At 44.9% G+C, this 15,945-nt stretch overlaps 1 protein-coding gene across 1 annotated transcript; it reads left to right on the top strand.

Annotated features, from left to right (window-relative positions):
* Positions 1-10,290: 10,290 nt before the first annotated feature.
* On the top strand, positions 10,291-11,541 carry LOC115667328 (transcription factor WER-like). The gene is made up of 3 exons (XM_030588924.1): positions 10,291-10,429; positions 10,748-10,877; positions 11,085-11,541. Exons 1-3 carry the CDS (start codon positions 10,291-10,293, stop codon positions 11,539-11,541), a joined length of 726 nt encoding a protein of 241 aa, XP_030444784.1.
* Positions 11,542-15,945: the final 4,404 nt, after the last annotated feature.

Below are 15,945 nucleotides of genomic sequence, written 5' to 3'. Positions count from 1 at the left end.
GAAATGAAGAGTATCCATATGGCCTTTATATACTGGCAGAAGCAAAAGTGACAGAGATCTGCCAGTGAAGTACGATAACTGTGCACGGCGATGATGTGGCCAATAACGCCAAACAAGAAACTAGTCCAAGGGGTGTGCATGGTCCAGGTGCGCGGTTCCCACCCCGAAACCGTGGACCGCCCGCTACAAGACCGGTTCCAAAAATTGGAACCGAGAACCGCCCGTCGGTTCCATGGACCCGCCCGAGAACCGAACCGCCGGTCCGGTCCGGTTCTTGGGCGGGTCCATGGAACCCGGTCTCAACAAGTTTTCCTAGACAAATAAAAAAAAATCTGTGGACCAACATCGGATCAACATAACAAAAGGAAAAGAACATAACTTTTCATATAATTCCTACACTATGATCGATTATATTAACCACATCATCCATAAATCAAGTGGGTACCCATTAATTATTGCGAAAAATGACCAAGGTATCCCAACTACACAAGAGCTTCAGACATGATAACAAATTTTCTTTTTTTTTTGGTCAGATTTTTTTAATTAAAAATTTTAAAAAATAAAATATATTATTATTATATTACGTGCAGTCCGGGTGGGCGGGTGGGCGGTTCCACACTGGCACGGAACCAGCCCAAACGATCGGGTTTCCAAAAAATTGGAACTGGGAACTGGACCGGTTCCGGTCCGGTTCTGGGCGGTTCCGGGCGGGTCCCGGTTCTTTTGCACACCCCTAAGTCCAACACGAGAAAACCCTAATAATTTATGAGTGGTGGTGGGTCAAGAATCATGATCATATTGTTCCTCTTGCTTCAAACAACAATGAAGCACTCACTTTTTCGGGGAAAAGTGCCAAAAAAGTCCTAAACCTTTTGCATTAGTGCCAATTTAGTCCTAAACCTTTTTTTGGTGCCAATTCAGTCCTAAACCTTTTGCATTGGTGCCAATTTAGTCCTAAACCTTTTTTAGTGCCAATTAAGTCCTAAACCTTTTAAATTGGTGCCAATTCGATCCTAAACCTTTTATTTTTGTGCCAATTTAGTCCTTAGGTCAACTTTGACCGGAATTCTGTACGTGGACGCTTGCTTAGGCCGGCGGCGATCACCGGCCCGACGTGGCGTGCCGACGTGGACAAATTAAATAATATTTTAATATTTTTTGAATTTTTATTTTTTCCTTTTTTTTTTTTTTTTCCACTTTTTTTTTTTTGGTTTCTTCTTCATTGGCCGGTCACCGGTCCGGCGACCGGCCGAGCCGGTGGCCGCGAGCTCGACCTCGCCGGCCCCCGGGAGGGCGGCCTCGCCGGCGAGGCCGAGCCTCGCCATGGTCGGGCGAGGCTCGAGCCCTCGCCGGGAGGCCGCGGCGAGGCGAGCCTCGCCATGGTCGGGCGAGGCCCGACCTCGCCGGATCTGGCGAGGTCGAGCCTGACCAACCATGGCGAGGCTCGAGCCCTCGCCGGAGGCCGCGGCGAGGGCGAGCCTCGCCATGGTCGGGCGAGGCCCGACCTCGCCGGATCTGGCGAGGTCGAGCCTCGCCGGCGGGTGGGCGAGGCCCGAGGCCTCGCCGGATCCGGCGAGAGTCGGGCCTCGCCAGCACCATGGCGAGGCTCGCCCTCGCCACGGCCTCCGGCGAGGGCTCGAGCCTCGCCCGACCAAGGCGAGGCTCGGCCTCGCCGGCGAGGCCGCCCTCCCGGTGGCCGGCGAGGTCGAGCTCGCCGGCCACTGGCCTCTGGCCGGTCGCCGGTATGAAGAAGAAACCAAACAAAAAAAGTGGAAAAAAAAAAAAAGAAAGAAAAAAATTCAAAAAATTCAAAAAAATATTAAAAATATTATTTAATTTGTCCACGTCAGCACACGTCATGGCGTGGACCGGCTAGCGCCGGGCCGGCAGCGCCACATCAGCAAATTCGGTCAAAGTTGATCTAAGGACTAAATTGGCACAAAAATAAAAGGTTTAGGACTGAATTGGCACTAATTTAAAAGGTTTAGGACTTAATTGGCACCAAAAAAAGGTTTAGGACTAAATTGGCACCAATGCAAAAGGTTTAGGACTGAATTGGCACCAAAAAAAGGTTTAGGACTAAATTGGCACTAATGCAAAAGGTTTAGGACTTTTTTGGCACTTTTCCCCACTTTTTCGACAGGAAAATCACCTTGACAACACTGCACGAAATTCATCTCGGATCACTTATCATAACATAGAAGTTATTTATTAGATCAATCTTTGTAATAGAAATCTTCGACAAACTACATGCTGAACAAAAAAAATTATGTAAATCATACGTCATCTTGTGCCAAGAAAAAAAATACTTTGAGCGTGATCCTCGGTCATCCAGTTCCAATCTTAGGTTGTAATCATCGTTAAGTTACTAGGATATGAAAAGCACCCATCATTTAAAAATTAGGAATTTATTATTCCCGATGATCGTAGCATATACGAAAGAAATACTAATAATGACCACCCCGCCGATGGAGCTACTTCGCTAATTAATATTTCTACACGTGTCAATATGATGGCACACACGCATCCACAGAGTAAATTATACTTAATTGAAAATTGAGCTTAGTTGGCTTTAGAAGCTCATTATGAAGTTGGAGTCAAGATAAAAATAGATTATACTTATTGAAAGTTGTCTCGACCGCATTTAAATATCATTTGAGCTGAAATTATTACAGCAATGTCAGTTATACAATTGACGATCGTTACAATTTCGTAACATGCCTATGAAGTGTTCTCCAAACTCGGTTTTTCTGAGTGTTAGCTAGCAATACATGACAACTTAAAATACATGTGTACCCTTATATCCACTTTTGTTATAAAAATGGGGTCTCTCTACTCCACTTTTGTTCGCGACCTTGTATGCACAAATGATATTGCAATCATTTTATCTAAAGGTATTGCATAAGGTGTAAGTAAGTTCGCTTTTACTCAATCAAAATTTGAGTTCGAATCACCACACTTGCGCATTCTCTTGAAACCACTCTCAAGAGCACAAACCTATGTGTCTCTAATAATTACTCGATTTATGCGCGGAATAAGGAGATTGTCAAACGGGATTGGTTGGATGCTCAAAGAGTTCCAAACACCCTTTTGATTTAACAAAAAGGTTTTTCAATTGCATAATTTGCTAATAAAAAATTATGGTGTGTTTCACAAAAAAGAAAAAAAGAGAGAGACCATATCAGATGCCTAAGTTCACACGCACTTCTGACCCATCGATCTTTGCCTATGACCGACTTTTCTAGATCGCAAACTGGTGCGAAGTGGCCCATTAGGAATCTCTAGGCTGCCAATGCACCCGATAGAAAACGCAATCGAAAATGCACGTTATAGTTTCTTTTTTCTCTCTTTTGAGAAATCAGACTAATGTGTACATCTTTAGTACGCAGAGAAATTGTTTATTTCCGACCCGATAATTGATTATAAATTCCACTTGCATGAACAATAACCCACAGCCTGCAACACCCATCAATTTAACAGACTGAAGTTTGTGCAGTTCCTTTTCATCTTTTGCCAGAAATGGGCAAAGGTCATTCTTTCACCAAACAAGGAATAAAGAAAGGAGCATGGGCCTTTCAAGAAGACCAGACACTCATTCATTACGTCGCTCTCCATGGTGATAAAAAGTGGAGCATTGTGGCGAAAGAAGCAGGTCTGAGATCATACACGCATATGATCTTGTTCTCATTGGCAACAACATGGCAAAATCTTTCTGGGTTTTTTTTTTTCTACCTTGGGAAATAAATTAATCGATCTATGCTTTTGGGTATGGCTCCAGAGATCTGCGAAGAGTTGTAGGCTTCGTCGTTTGAATTACTTGAGACCCGGCATCAAGAGGGCAACAATCTATGTTAATGATGCTGCATTTTCATTGAACATGACTCCAACCACATTCTGAGACTAGGAAACTCAACTTTAATTGCACGTGAGAGTAGTGTTGGCGGAAGCCTTGAAGATATATATAATTAATAAGCTTAAACACTGTCTATAATTTTATTTAATGATCTTCGTTGCTGGGGTCGCTATAGCATCCAGATCGATTAAGATGAAATTTTTGCAGGTGGTCATTGATTGCCGGCCGGCTTCCAGGCGAACAGGCAATGAAATGAAAAACTATTGGCACTCGAACATGGCCAGAAGGGGACAAGCTGACCCTAAGCAATCTAAGCAAGCCATGAAAGAGAGAAATGTTAATCGACCAAGACGAAGCCAGCCATAATCGCAGTCGCTCTGGATGTCACTAAACCTGAAGATGAAGACCTTAAAAAACTAGTTGGATCGCATCCGATCAATGTCCACACAAATGTCATACCCATAGATGAAAATCGTCCAGAACTCATAATGGATTTGATATCGGAGATATAGACATTCCAGAGATCGACTTTGACAATGCTTTCTCAAGGCTCGTGAGTTTGAGATTTTTCATATCGATGCTTTTACTGAAGCAAGCCATATAAACAAAGTCAGCGAAAGCGATGTGCCACGCTGCAACTATGCTATGGACCTTTCTCGCAGAGTTTGTGGAGGACGACTACGATCAACCTGAAATGAACTCTCGTATGAATACATGGATGTCTATGATGGAATCCTCGTTAGAGTGGACCATCTGAGACTTTGAATATTTGATGAAGCAAATTAATGGAAGAGTTACATAATCTCAAGGTGCTAATCCCATCATTTATTTCTTCTTCATTTGCAATTGTATGATGATTGAAGCTAAGGAAACGGCTACTATTGGATCGTCTACGGTTTAGTTGAATATCAGATGCTCGCAATTTATTGTTTGGTTCCTGATGTAAATGCTGTTTTCAAAAGCTTACAAAGGCGTGTTTGAAACTTGCCAAATGCTTTTTTTTCCAGTTTTCCTAGATCATGCTTATATACGAGACCTTTAGTTTTAATCATCCATATAAAAATAATAATAATAATATGCTTTGCGCTATTAATATGCTTTCTGTGTCGGTAAATTTCGGAAAGAGTTGGTAAATATCAAAAATTTATTAATAAAAACGGCACATTATGGATAAATTTTTGTTACATAACTTCACCACATGACATGACGATGACGAGATATCACTTGTCAATTCAAGTATCCTCATTTGTTTTCAATTTTAGACACCCGTCGAAAATAACAGCACATTATTTTAAGTAATTAATATTGCATCAGCATGTCTAGGGGAAATTGGGTCCTAAGCGATTCAATTCCCACCTAGAAATTGAGAACTAGACTAGAGGGATCGGTTTCTAGTTTCTGGAAGTGAGAACCAGACCATCTGGTCTTGGAATCGGACCAGACCGAACCGACCGATCCACTCCAATTCCCAAGTGGGCCAATGGAACCAATATTTTTTTTTCTTTTTCCTCTGTGTTGAATTTGGGAGCTCACTATTTCACTTTGCTTGCCCCTATATCTTGCTAAACAAAACTTTCAGAGTACCACTCAACTCAGGAGAACCAAACAAAGATTATAACATGGGAAAATTCTGGTTACTCAAAAATCACCTTCCTCTTCCAGCATTTGCTGAAGAACCCAATACAATCGCCCCAACTCCCACCTTCCAGCTAAAACATGCGAGACCAGTAACCAAGAGAACCTCAAATGCCGAAACCCGTACTCAATCCTTAAAACATTGAAGAAAGCAACCGCAAAGCCGAGCTCTCGACCTTTAAAGCATCCACTACTCGGTCGACCTAAAACCGATTCAAACTCAGAAACCACAGCCCTAGAGTGAGGAGAAGCGACGTATCCCTCCACTCTGGAGCCCCTCAACCCACTGATGAGTTGACGAACAGGGTCGTCGGGGCTGGAGCTCTAGGCCACGCGGACAGGCTTGTTATCGCAGTCGAGCCTGGCGGCGCTGGCTGAGGGATTAGCCAAGACCAAGGACGACATGGAGATGAGGACTGGAGATTTAGTGGGGAGATGAAGGGGTTTTGGGCTTGGAGCGAGCAATTAGACCTTTTTTTTTTTTTTCAGATTTGTGAAAGAGCGAGCAGTGTGAGGGTTTGTGAAGGAATATGGATTAGGGCATTTTAGTTTTTACAGATTTATAAGAAATTTTAAAAAAAAAATAATCGATCTAGTCCGTGTGATCTGACTGGATGGTTGCACACATGGAATTGGGAACCGGACCCAAAATCACTGGTTCCAAAAAATTGAAATCGGGAACCGGACCGGTGCCCCCGAGAAATGCCAGAATCAATTGGTTCCGTCAGGTCCGGGCAATTCCCGATCCAAGCGATTCCTTTCGCTCACCCCTAAGCATGTCACTAGATAGAGATGTTGTATTGGCTTCTTCATTTCTAAGCTGAGCTCAAATCAGTGGCAGAATAAGACATTCGACTTGTTAATTCAAGTCTTTGTTTATGCTTTTTTCCGTATCCACGGATCAGTGTGTCATCTGCTAGATTGGAAAATTGTTCCAGATCACCGTGGGAAACGGCGCCGATCAAGCTTCATGAAAATTTTGTAAAATACGAAAAACGTGCAGTTTATTATTGGTTGCCGACCGACATCAATTAATGAAGACACCTGGAGATCTTTACATTGAATTTGGGGGCATAAGTTGACTAATAGACATTCCTCGACCCAAAATAATAGGGAAAAGTGCCAAAAAAGTCCTAAACTTTTTGCATTAGTGCCAATTTAGTCTTAAACCTTTTTTTTATGCCAATTCAGTCCTAAACCTTTTGCATTTATGCCAATTTAGTCATAAACCTTTTTTTAGTATCAATTCAGTCCTAAACATTTTGCATTGGTGCCAATTCAATCCTAAACCTTTTGTCTTTGTGCCAATTCAGTCCTTCCGATCAATTTTGGCCGGATTTTGCTGACGTGGACGCCGACCGGCCAGCGGCCGGTCACCGGCGCTGACGTGGACAATTTTAATAATTTTTTAATATTTTTTTGAATTTTTATTTTTCTTTTCTTTTCTTTTTTTTTCCCCTCCCGTCCTCCAGCCGGTCGCCGGACTGGCGATCGGCCAGAGCCCAGAGGCCGGCGCCGGCGAGGCTCGACCTCTCCAAATCCGGCGAGGTCGGGCCTCGCCCAGCCGCCGGCGAGGCTCGCCCTCGCCGTCGCTGGCGAGGTCGAGCCTCACCGGCGGCTGGGCGAGGCACGACCTCACCGGATCTGGAGAGGTCGGGCCTTGCCCGGCCATGGCGAAGCTCGCCTTCACCGTCGTTGGCGAAGGCGAGCCTCGCCGGCAGCTGGACGAGGTCCGACCTCGCCGGATCTGGCGAGGTTGAGCCTCGTCGGCGGCTGGGTGAGGCACGACCTCGCCAGATCTGGTGAGGTCGGGCCTCGCCCAGCGCAAGGCTGCCCTTGCTAGCGCCGGCCTCTGGGCTCTGGCCTGTCGCCAGTCCGGTAACCGGCTGGAGGAAGGGAGGGGAAAAAAAAAAAGAAAAAAATATTATTAAAGTTGTCCACGTCAGCGCCAATGACCGGCCGGTCGGCATCCACGTCGGAAAAATCCGACTAAAATTGGTCAGAAGGACTGAATTGACACAAAGACAAAAGGTTTAGGACTGAATTAGAACCAATGCAAAAGGTTTAGGACTGAATTGGCACCAAAAAAAGGTTTAGGACTAAATTGGCACCAATACAAAAGGTTTAGGACTGAATTGGCACCAAAAAAAGGTTTAGGACTAAATTGGCATCAATGCAAAAGGTTTAGAACTTTTTTGGCACTTTCCCCAAAATAATACTATGGACAAATTAATTAATTAGAACTTTTGTTTTGCCGGGAGCATGTGCATGTATATCGATTAAATTGTTCAATATGGACCTATCCTTTTAAAGATTTTTCAATGTAGTCCACCTGATCAATTTATATTGGAAATTGCTGACCTAGTGATCCAGTCAGCGGTAACCATCCCACGTAACATGGCTGATGATCTAATGTGTCGGACTCCACTCAAAATAATGTTATTTCGAGAAACTTATTATTTATTTTCTTTTCTTTTCGTTTGTTGTTGATCTTCTCGGAAAGAGCCGGCGGAAGTCGCCGGGGCCTCGGCGGTAGCATCATTGTAAAATTAGAGAGTTTACAAAGGCTTTGATGAAGTATTTCAAGATTTTCGCTTTACTAGCAGGACTTCAATTGGGGCGAATGTTAAGTAGCTAGCCCTCTTACTCCGAAATTGCAAAATACATGTAATTATGATTGATAAACACAACTATATATGTTCCTTTATACAATGGAAAATTTGAAATGAGAAATAAGTGACTTCATCAAACATTAGTTTCTACGATGTTTCTCAAAAAGAAATTAATCCTAATATATGATGCATTGGAACGTGTAAGAAATGTTAGTCTTGCAATGAAATTATACACTGCGAATGCTTTTCCCTTGAAATCTTATGTTACAACACCTAATAAGTCTCGTGAACCGATCAAGTTCAAATCTTTGACTAGTGTAGGTGGCCCTAACCTAGAGGATTTTGCACACTACTAGTGAGAATTGAACGGATGACCTCCAATTTTCAAGTTGGAAATACCTCTCTAACCAATTGAATCATCAGCTCTAGAGATTTTCCGTAAAAAGTTTTCGGAAACTAGTTGATAATGCATACATAAAATGGTCTTTAACATAGCCTCCATTCAAAAAAATTTCTCAACTAACAAGATGAGAGCCTATGTAATATCACTCTCTCCAAACCGGCCAGAAACCAAAAAATACACCTACATGATGCCAAGAAATTAAGTCACAGTCTGTGCGCCTCTCTTCTTTAGATGATCGTACTCATTCTAATCATACACGTGAAACCATCATACGCTACACATCACCTGCCTTTTGCTCTGGACCAGCCGGAAACATAGAAAACGACAATATAGACATCAAACTTTCTCCACATGATCCATGGCTTAATGAGTTGGGGAAGTCAGATATTCTTTGAGCTGTACTTGGTTGCTGTATATAAAATTAATGTGGCGAAACACGTGTCTACATTAAGATAGCAAACACGACATAAAGGGATGGAATCCGAGGTTTGGTTGAACACGGGGGTTGTTTAGTATAAAAGGAAAAAGGGCCAGCTAAATTCCCGTGTTCTTGGGAACATATCGATCTTTGATTGGTTTATGCTGCGAGGAATATTTTAGGGTTCAGTCGCCGGAGGTTATTCTCTTCATGGTGTTAAACTAATCGACTTGTGGGGGTTAATGAAATCAATGGAGGTTCGAGTGAGAGGTCCTGACACTATAAGAAAGGAGGTAAGATTAACCCAAGTCGATTTTATTCAATATACAGCGCAAACTTGACTTGAGATTGATGTCTAAGATTGGCCTATGTCAAACTTGGTTTCTCAACCTCAACCTTCAGCTTGACTCGATATGCTTTCTATCTAGGTGTTCAGAGTTAACAATAAGATAGCTCGGTGATTGAAAAACGAGATTTCAATTCAAAACTCAAGCTCTAGCTTAGGATTCTATCGGTTAAAGAAACATAAAAATTCGTGATTTTTGGTTTTATAGGTTTTAAATACATTTGTATTGTTCAACACAAACACTATTTGACTACAGAATTACATTTCTAAGTTGCGATTAAGCATTGCGATGTTGTGTTATACTCATTTTAGATATCGGGGTGCCCACTTGAATCGAGACTCAATTAGATTAGGGTTTTATTCGTTTGACCAATTCTATAAATTTCAAAGTGATTACATAAATTTTACAAGTGATTACTCATCACTCAAACCTGGCTAGCCTCCACTTTTCGAAAAGTTGGGGTCGGGTAGTCGACAAGTCAAGGATAAATTGCTAGTTAGTAACTCAAAAAGATCCCGTCGAGTTACTATCGAAATGGCTAGGTTAGTTAAAACCTTTTGTCTTAGGCCTTTTAAAAATTCTTTGAATGCAGCGAACTCATGAGTGCAATTAAATAGAAAAATCTGCGTGAACCAACAACCATACGAACAATTCAATTTAAATGGATCTCGTCCTTGAAATTATAGGCAAACCATATCTACCGGTCAAAACCACACCTTTACTCGATTCCCTATAGTATATCAAAACTGCATGTGACTGTCTCAAAACTTTTTGGCTCCCTTAAAAATGCATGTTGCTTTTCTTTTTAAAGATAACAATTCTTTTCTCCTCTCTCTCTCAGCGAGGACATCGTGATTTAATATAATAAGCAGTGTTCAACATCAACATGAAAGAGTCTCTATATAATCAGTCATCATCGAGACAGTTTAGCATTAAAATGAGAGAGAGAGAGAGAGAGAGAGAGAGAGAGAGAGAGAGAGAGAGAGAGAGAGAGAGAGAGAGAGAGAGAGAGAGAGAGAGAGATGGGCAGAAACCCTAGTAGTGGTAAAGATGGATTGCAGTTCAAGAAAGGAGTTTGGTCGGCTCTAGAAGACCAAATCCTCATCAATTACGTGAAAGTTCATGGTCAAGGGAGATGGAACAAAGTTCGTAAGGCAACAGGTGAGTTAAGGCATTTTGGATTTTACTATCTTTCTCTTTGCAAACTGACGGTTATAAATGTTCCAAAGAGAAAAAGAAATAATAGGAGTGCGTGTCTGAACTTACAAAAACACGGGTTATTTATTAAGTGCACCAACATGTTGCTTAGTATCATCAATGAAAACAAATAGTCCCACATTCGATATATGAATATAAGGTCCAATATATCATTTTTTCAATAGATCTTGAATGCCTGAAAAAACTTTATGGGTGACGTGCAAACATGTGACACATGTGACACATGTGACACATTCGATAATACATAAAATTGATGTGCAGGCCTCAAGAGGTGTGGAAAGAGCTGTAGGCTCCGGTGGTTAAATTACCTAAGACCAGATATCAAGAGAGGAAACATATCACCTGAAGAAGAAGAGCTCATCATTAGGCTCCATAAGCTCCTGGGCAACAGGTATTATTTGTATACTTTAAGTGATGAGCTCATCATACCTTTGAGATTGTTCTTTGAAGGAGTTATTGAAGGTGATGATAATTTGCTATGTCATTTACCTTTAAACAAAGAGAGGTACTTGACCATGTTGTTTCTCAAAGCCATTTTCAGTTCCAAAAGAACATTATTGAGATTGGCACTGACATGCGTTAGTTTGTTTTCTTGTAGATGGGCTCTTATCGCGGGAAGGCTTCCTGGCCGAACAGATAATGAGATAAAGAATTACTGGAACTCCACCATAAAGAAGAAGCTAGTCCGAGACAACGGTGACCCGCCAATGAACTCAAAATGCGAGGATAATAAGCTCACAAAGGACAAACCCATGAACAGGACCTCCGCGGCCGAATCACGATGCGATGCAGATCGTGACAGTAAGCTGTGTAATTCAGAAGGCGTTATTTCAGATAGAATGATGGAATCGGTTGAAGGGAAGGGTCAGGGAGGAGATTGCGAGGACGACACAATTTCATGGGAAGACATGATGATGGACCTCAATGTGGAGGATAAGTGCATGTCTGAGAACCAGTACTTTGAGCTCTTCGAGGGCGATGAAGATGGAGGGAATCAAAACAGGTGGATTTCTGATGAAATGCTGTCTAAATGGGTTGCGGAGTTGATGGGATGATGCAAAGTCCTTCCATGGTGCATCAACTCTTCGCGTTCATATTGATTTTGGTGGCATCATCAACTGTGAAAACAAGGACAGATCGATTAAATTAAACTTCTATCCTCTCTGGTGCACGGGCATGCATACCAACAGAAATGCCTAACGCTTCGTTGAAATAGATCCAGAGTTTCAGTGTTCCTCTACTTCTTTCCCCCCAAGGCCACACATTTATGCGTGTGCATAAAAAGGGAAACGAATTTGAGCCTATGCGAAAAGAGATAAATATTTTAAAATGTAAGTTGATTTCGGAAAGGAATTCAAATGATTGAAAATAAGAGAATTTCGCATTCCCTCTTGAAAAGTAAAATATTTGTAAGATTGATCGGTAGTTATCTTGACTAGTTTCAATAATGATTTTGTAAGGTTTTGGAATATCATATGACTATAATACATCTTAAAAATGGACATGCACTGTGACATTCCGAATTTCAGCCCATCTTTGGGATTTATAAAACGTGTAATTTGTCAGTGTACTTATAATAAAATCTCGTCCGGAACTGATCACTCTTGGGTTATTATTTTTAAATTAGAGATTTCGCTAGAATCGCACTCGATCGAATTTGACCGTTATTTAGAGCCCAAACTTTGGTGTCGAATTTCTCGGAGTTCCGGGACGAATTTAATTGGACGGTGTCGATATTATTGTGGCTAGCCTCGAGATCGCCCGGGATATGTGAAAAGTGGATTTTTGACCGGGTGCGAATTTGGACTAGTAGACCTCCCTCGTAATGTGTTTTGCATTATTTTCTTTTGGCCTTTTTTCCTAAATTATTAATTAGGATTTTCGTGGGACGCTAAATCGTTTTCGGATTCGAATGACAGCCGTTGGATCGTGATTATTACTTAGGATATTCTCTCTCTCTCTCTCCCCTCTGCGCCCGTCCCCTCCCCCCTGCCCGCGCGTCCCCTCCCCCATGCAACGTCCCTTCTCTTCTCTCTCCTTCTTCCTCCTTTCTTCTTCTTCTTCCTTTCTTCCTCCCCCGGCCCTGACTGGTTCTGCTTCTGCTCAGCCGCTCGCCTCCCTCTCTCCGCCGACCACCTCGCCGTCCGCCTTGCGCCACCGCGACCCCCACCGTCGCTGTCGTTGTCGCTGCCCAACAGCAGCTCGCCGCCGTGAGTCTCGCCCAGCTGCAAGCTCAACTCGCCGGGCCGAGCTCGTCCGTCCCGAGATGCCGCCGTGCTGTCGGCCCTGCTCGCCGCCCGACCGTCGCCCCAGCCCAGCCACCGCCACCTTGCCTCCCCCAGCCGAGCCCCACCGTCGCCCGTCGCCCCTGTCCACCAACTCGCGACCGCGCCTGCAGCTCGCCGGTGCTGCTCAACCACTCGCCGGCCGGCCGTGCGTCGCCAGCCGCCGCGCCATGCCGCCCCATCGCCGCCGTCGCCCCCCCTCAGCCCGAAGCTTCTCTCCCTCTCTCCCTCGCCATCACCACCCCCGGCTGACTTTCCCCTCCCCTCCGCGCCGTCGCCGCCGCGTCGCCGTCGCTGTCGCCATCACCGCCGCAACTCACCGGCCCACACGGCTCGCCTGGCCGGCCAGCCAAATTCCCACCCAGTCGCCCAAGTCGCCCTGTGGCCAGCTAGCCATTGCCCGCTCGCCCGTCCGGCCTTGCTTGCGCACGCCGCCTGCCCGTGGCCCGGCCGCTAGGCATCGCGTCACCCGGCCCAGCCCGGCCCGTCATCCAGGCGCTGTCGCCCGTCCAGTCCGCCCGTGCGCCCCAGGCACGCCGTTCGGCCACCGCGCCTGTGCGCCAGGCGCACCGTTCGGCCACCGTGCCCGTGTTGGCCTGTCAGCGCGCCCGTTTAGCCCGCGCCCGTGCCTAGCCTAGCACTGTTCACCCGGGCCATTTTAGGCCCGAGCCGATTTTCTCCGAGCCAAAACCAAGTAAGCAACTTCCTAAACCCTACTTAGTATAATGGGTAATTTTAGACTTGTTTAGGGTGTGATTAGTACTGGATTAGTGGGTAAATTTGGGTTCGAGCCAATTTACAAATGTGATTAATTGGTGGATTGGATTGTGGTGATTTGTGGCATGTTTAGTGGCTAATTTATGTGGGTACGATAATCGAATTGTCGTGGCGCTTGTGGGTGAAATTAACGTGTGATTGGGCCGACTTGAGTGTCGGATTGGTGGGCTGGTGTGATAAGCTCGTGATTGAATTGTGTGGCTTGTGTGCCTATGAGAACGGACTTGAGACGTATTGACGGTGGTCCGTGAAAGGAAAGTTTGACCTGGGACGTATTGACGGCGGTCATTGGAATTGATTGAATTGTGTGGCTTGAGTGTTTGTGAGAACGGACTTGAGACGTGTTGACGGTGGTCCGTGAGAGGAAGATGTGACCTGAGGCGCGTTGACGTTGGTCGTGAGAAAGTTGGTTGGACGCGTGTGCATAATATGACCAGTTGGATTGGCTGAATACACGTGTGGGTGTTTGGCTGGATTGGTTGAATGCAAGTGGGTATGATACCCGAGTGATTGTGATATGGTTGTGAACTATTATTGCATTATCATGTTTGGACTAATATACAGGATTGGCACGTAGTTCGAGGCAGGTAAGCATGTCGTGTGGAATTGATTGTGTTGGCTGGCAAATTGCATGTTAGACTTGTCTGGGTACGCATTGGCCTAGGTGGGGTATAGATTGTCTGCTTATTGAGATTTATTCTCATTGCTGTAGTGCAAACATTTTCAGATCACCGACCTTGAGCATGTCGCCACCTAGGCGTTTTGGGGTTCCCATGCATACGGTGCATGAGGAGAACAAATACCCGAGACTGAACCCGGATGAGACTTACATTAGGCATTGTACCACTGTTTGGGTAGACGTGGGACTAGAGGAGCTGGAACGCCATACCTATTTGGCTTGGTCCCATCGGGTCGGGTTGGTGAATTCGAGGCCAATCCGAGGTTTTGAGGGGTTGCAGCATGCCAACGAGGGTGCGGTAAATTGGGAGCCCTGGGACAAGTTTACTACCGATGGCGAGGTGTCAGATCCCGACAGCCCACTGGAGAACCCTGGTCCAGAACCAGCGCCCGTTCCAGAGCCTGAACCTGAGCCTGTACCGGAGCTCGAGCCCGAGCCCGAAGAGGAGCCTATGGTGTCCGAGCATGAGGAGGAGGAGCCGATTGAGATCAACTAGGACACGGAGTCAGAACCCTCAGGGTCCGATTCGGACTGGGCGCCATAGGGATATTTAGGAGTTGGGCCTGGAAACCTTTTTGGTAGAATCTATTTTTGTGCAGTTAGCAGTCTACGCGGCCACCTATTCCTTTTTAATGACGAAGGTGGATTTGAACCCTAGAGGCCTAATGTATGAATATTTGTGATTTCAAGCTAATGTTATGAGTTTATTAATTCGTGCTTGTTCTACCCCGTTGTCATTATTAATTATCTGGGTTGTTTAAATTTCGCTTACGCCTGCATTCGACTTTGGGTGTTTCGTTTGGGGTCGGCGACGCGTTCTGGGACGTCGCAATCAATACGACTGTCGAAGGGGTGTCGCGAGCCCGGTGGGATTTGGGGCGTGACACCCCAGTTGATTTGGTATCAGAGCAAGGTCAGCTCGATCCATGATGGTCGAAACCTGGAGTGATAAGGAGCGATGACTTTGGGGTAACTAGTTAGGGAGACTCGTGTGCCATGTGTACCCCAGACTGTTTGATTGTGATTGCCGAGTGACGTATGCAATAATATGTGAGGTGCAGGTGCGTCAGGACTTGAGGTAAGTGCACGAACTATGTTGGTTGTGATTGGGTGTTGTTTGTGATTGGCTGCCTGCTTGGTGAATTGTGTTGTGATTCACTGCCTAGGGTTTAGACTGGTATAGTTGGCCTAGGATTCTAATTATTGCGTGGAATTTAGCAGGTGAGCATTTGTGAGATCTGGTAAGATGAGCAGTCGAGGTCGAGGTAGAGGTCGAGGTGGAGGTCGAGGTCGAGGTCGTGTAGCCCCATAAGCTGGAGTTGTGGAGGATCCCAGGTTAGATGAAATGTGGAGGGTACTTGAGGAAGTGGGATTATTATCGGGTAGACAGATGGGAGAAAGGAGTGCTACCGTCGCCGCTGTAGCTGCCAACGAGATTATTGGGAATAATGGAAATCAGGGGAATAATGTGATTGGTGGAAATTCTGGTCTAGTGCGAGTAAAAGCAATCGGGCTAATGTCCAAGTTGGTCGAACAGTTTTTAAGGTTGAAACCCCCGAAGTTTGATGGGAGAGGCGATTCTGAGACTGCACCAAGATAGGTAGAAGAGCTAGAGAAAGCGTTTGAAGTACTGGGATGCACTGAAGAGGAGAAAGTAACCCTAGCAGTCTACCAGCTTCAAGAAAATGCAAGCGATTGGTGGAGAGCCACCAGGGGTC

This window comes from Syzygium oleosum, unplaced genomic scaffold, assembly GCF_021117445.2.
Source record: "Syzygium oleosum isolate NSW1041296 unplaced genomic scaffold, Sole_v2.1 Sole_v2.04, whole genome shotgun sequence".
NCBI lineage: Eukaryota > Viridiplantae > Streptophyta > Magnoliopsida > Myrtales > Myrtaceae > Syzygium > Syzygium oleosum.
Note: the sequence above shows the minus strand (reverse complement) of the source record. Positions and strands in the feature narration are given on the sequence as shown.

Excerpts from the sequence above, each read along its gene's own strand:
- LOC115667328 (XM_030588924.1), top strand. The coding sequence starts at position 10,291 with ATGGGCAGAAACCCTAGTAGTGGTAAAGATGGATTGCAGTTCAAGAAA. Across the intron at positions 10,430-10,747 it reads CAAAGTTCGTAAGGCAACAG|GCCTCAAGAGGTGTGGAAAG; the intron begins GTGAGTTAAGGC and ends ATTGATGTGCAG. Across the intron at positions 10,878-11,084 it reads CATAAGCTCCTGGGCAACAG|ATGGGCTCTTATCGCGGGAA; the intron begins GTATTATTTGTA and ends GTTTTCTTGTAG.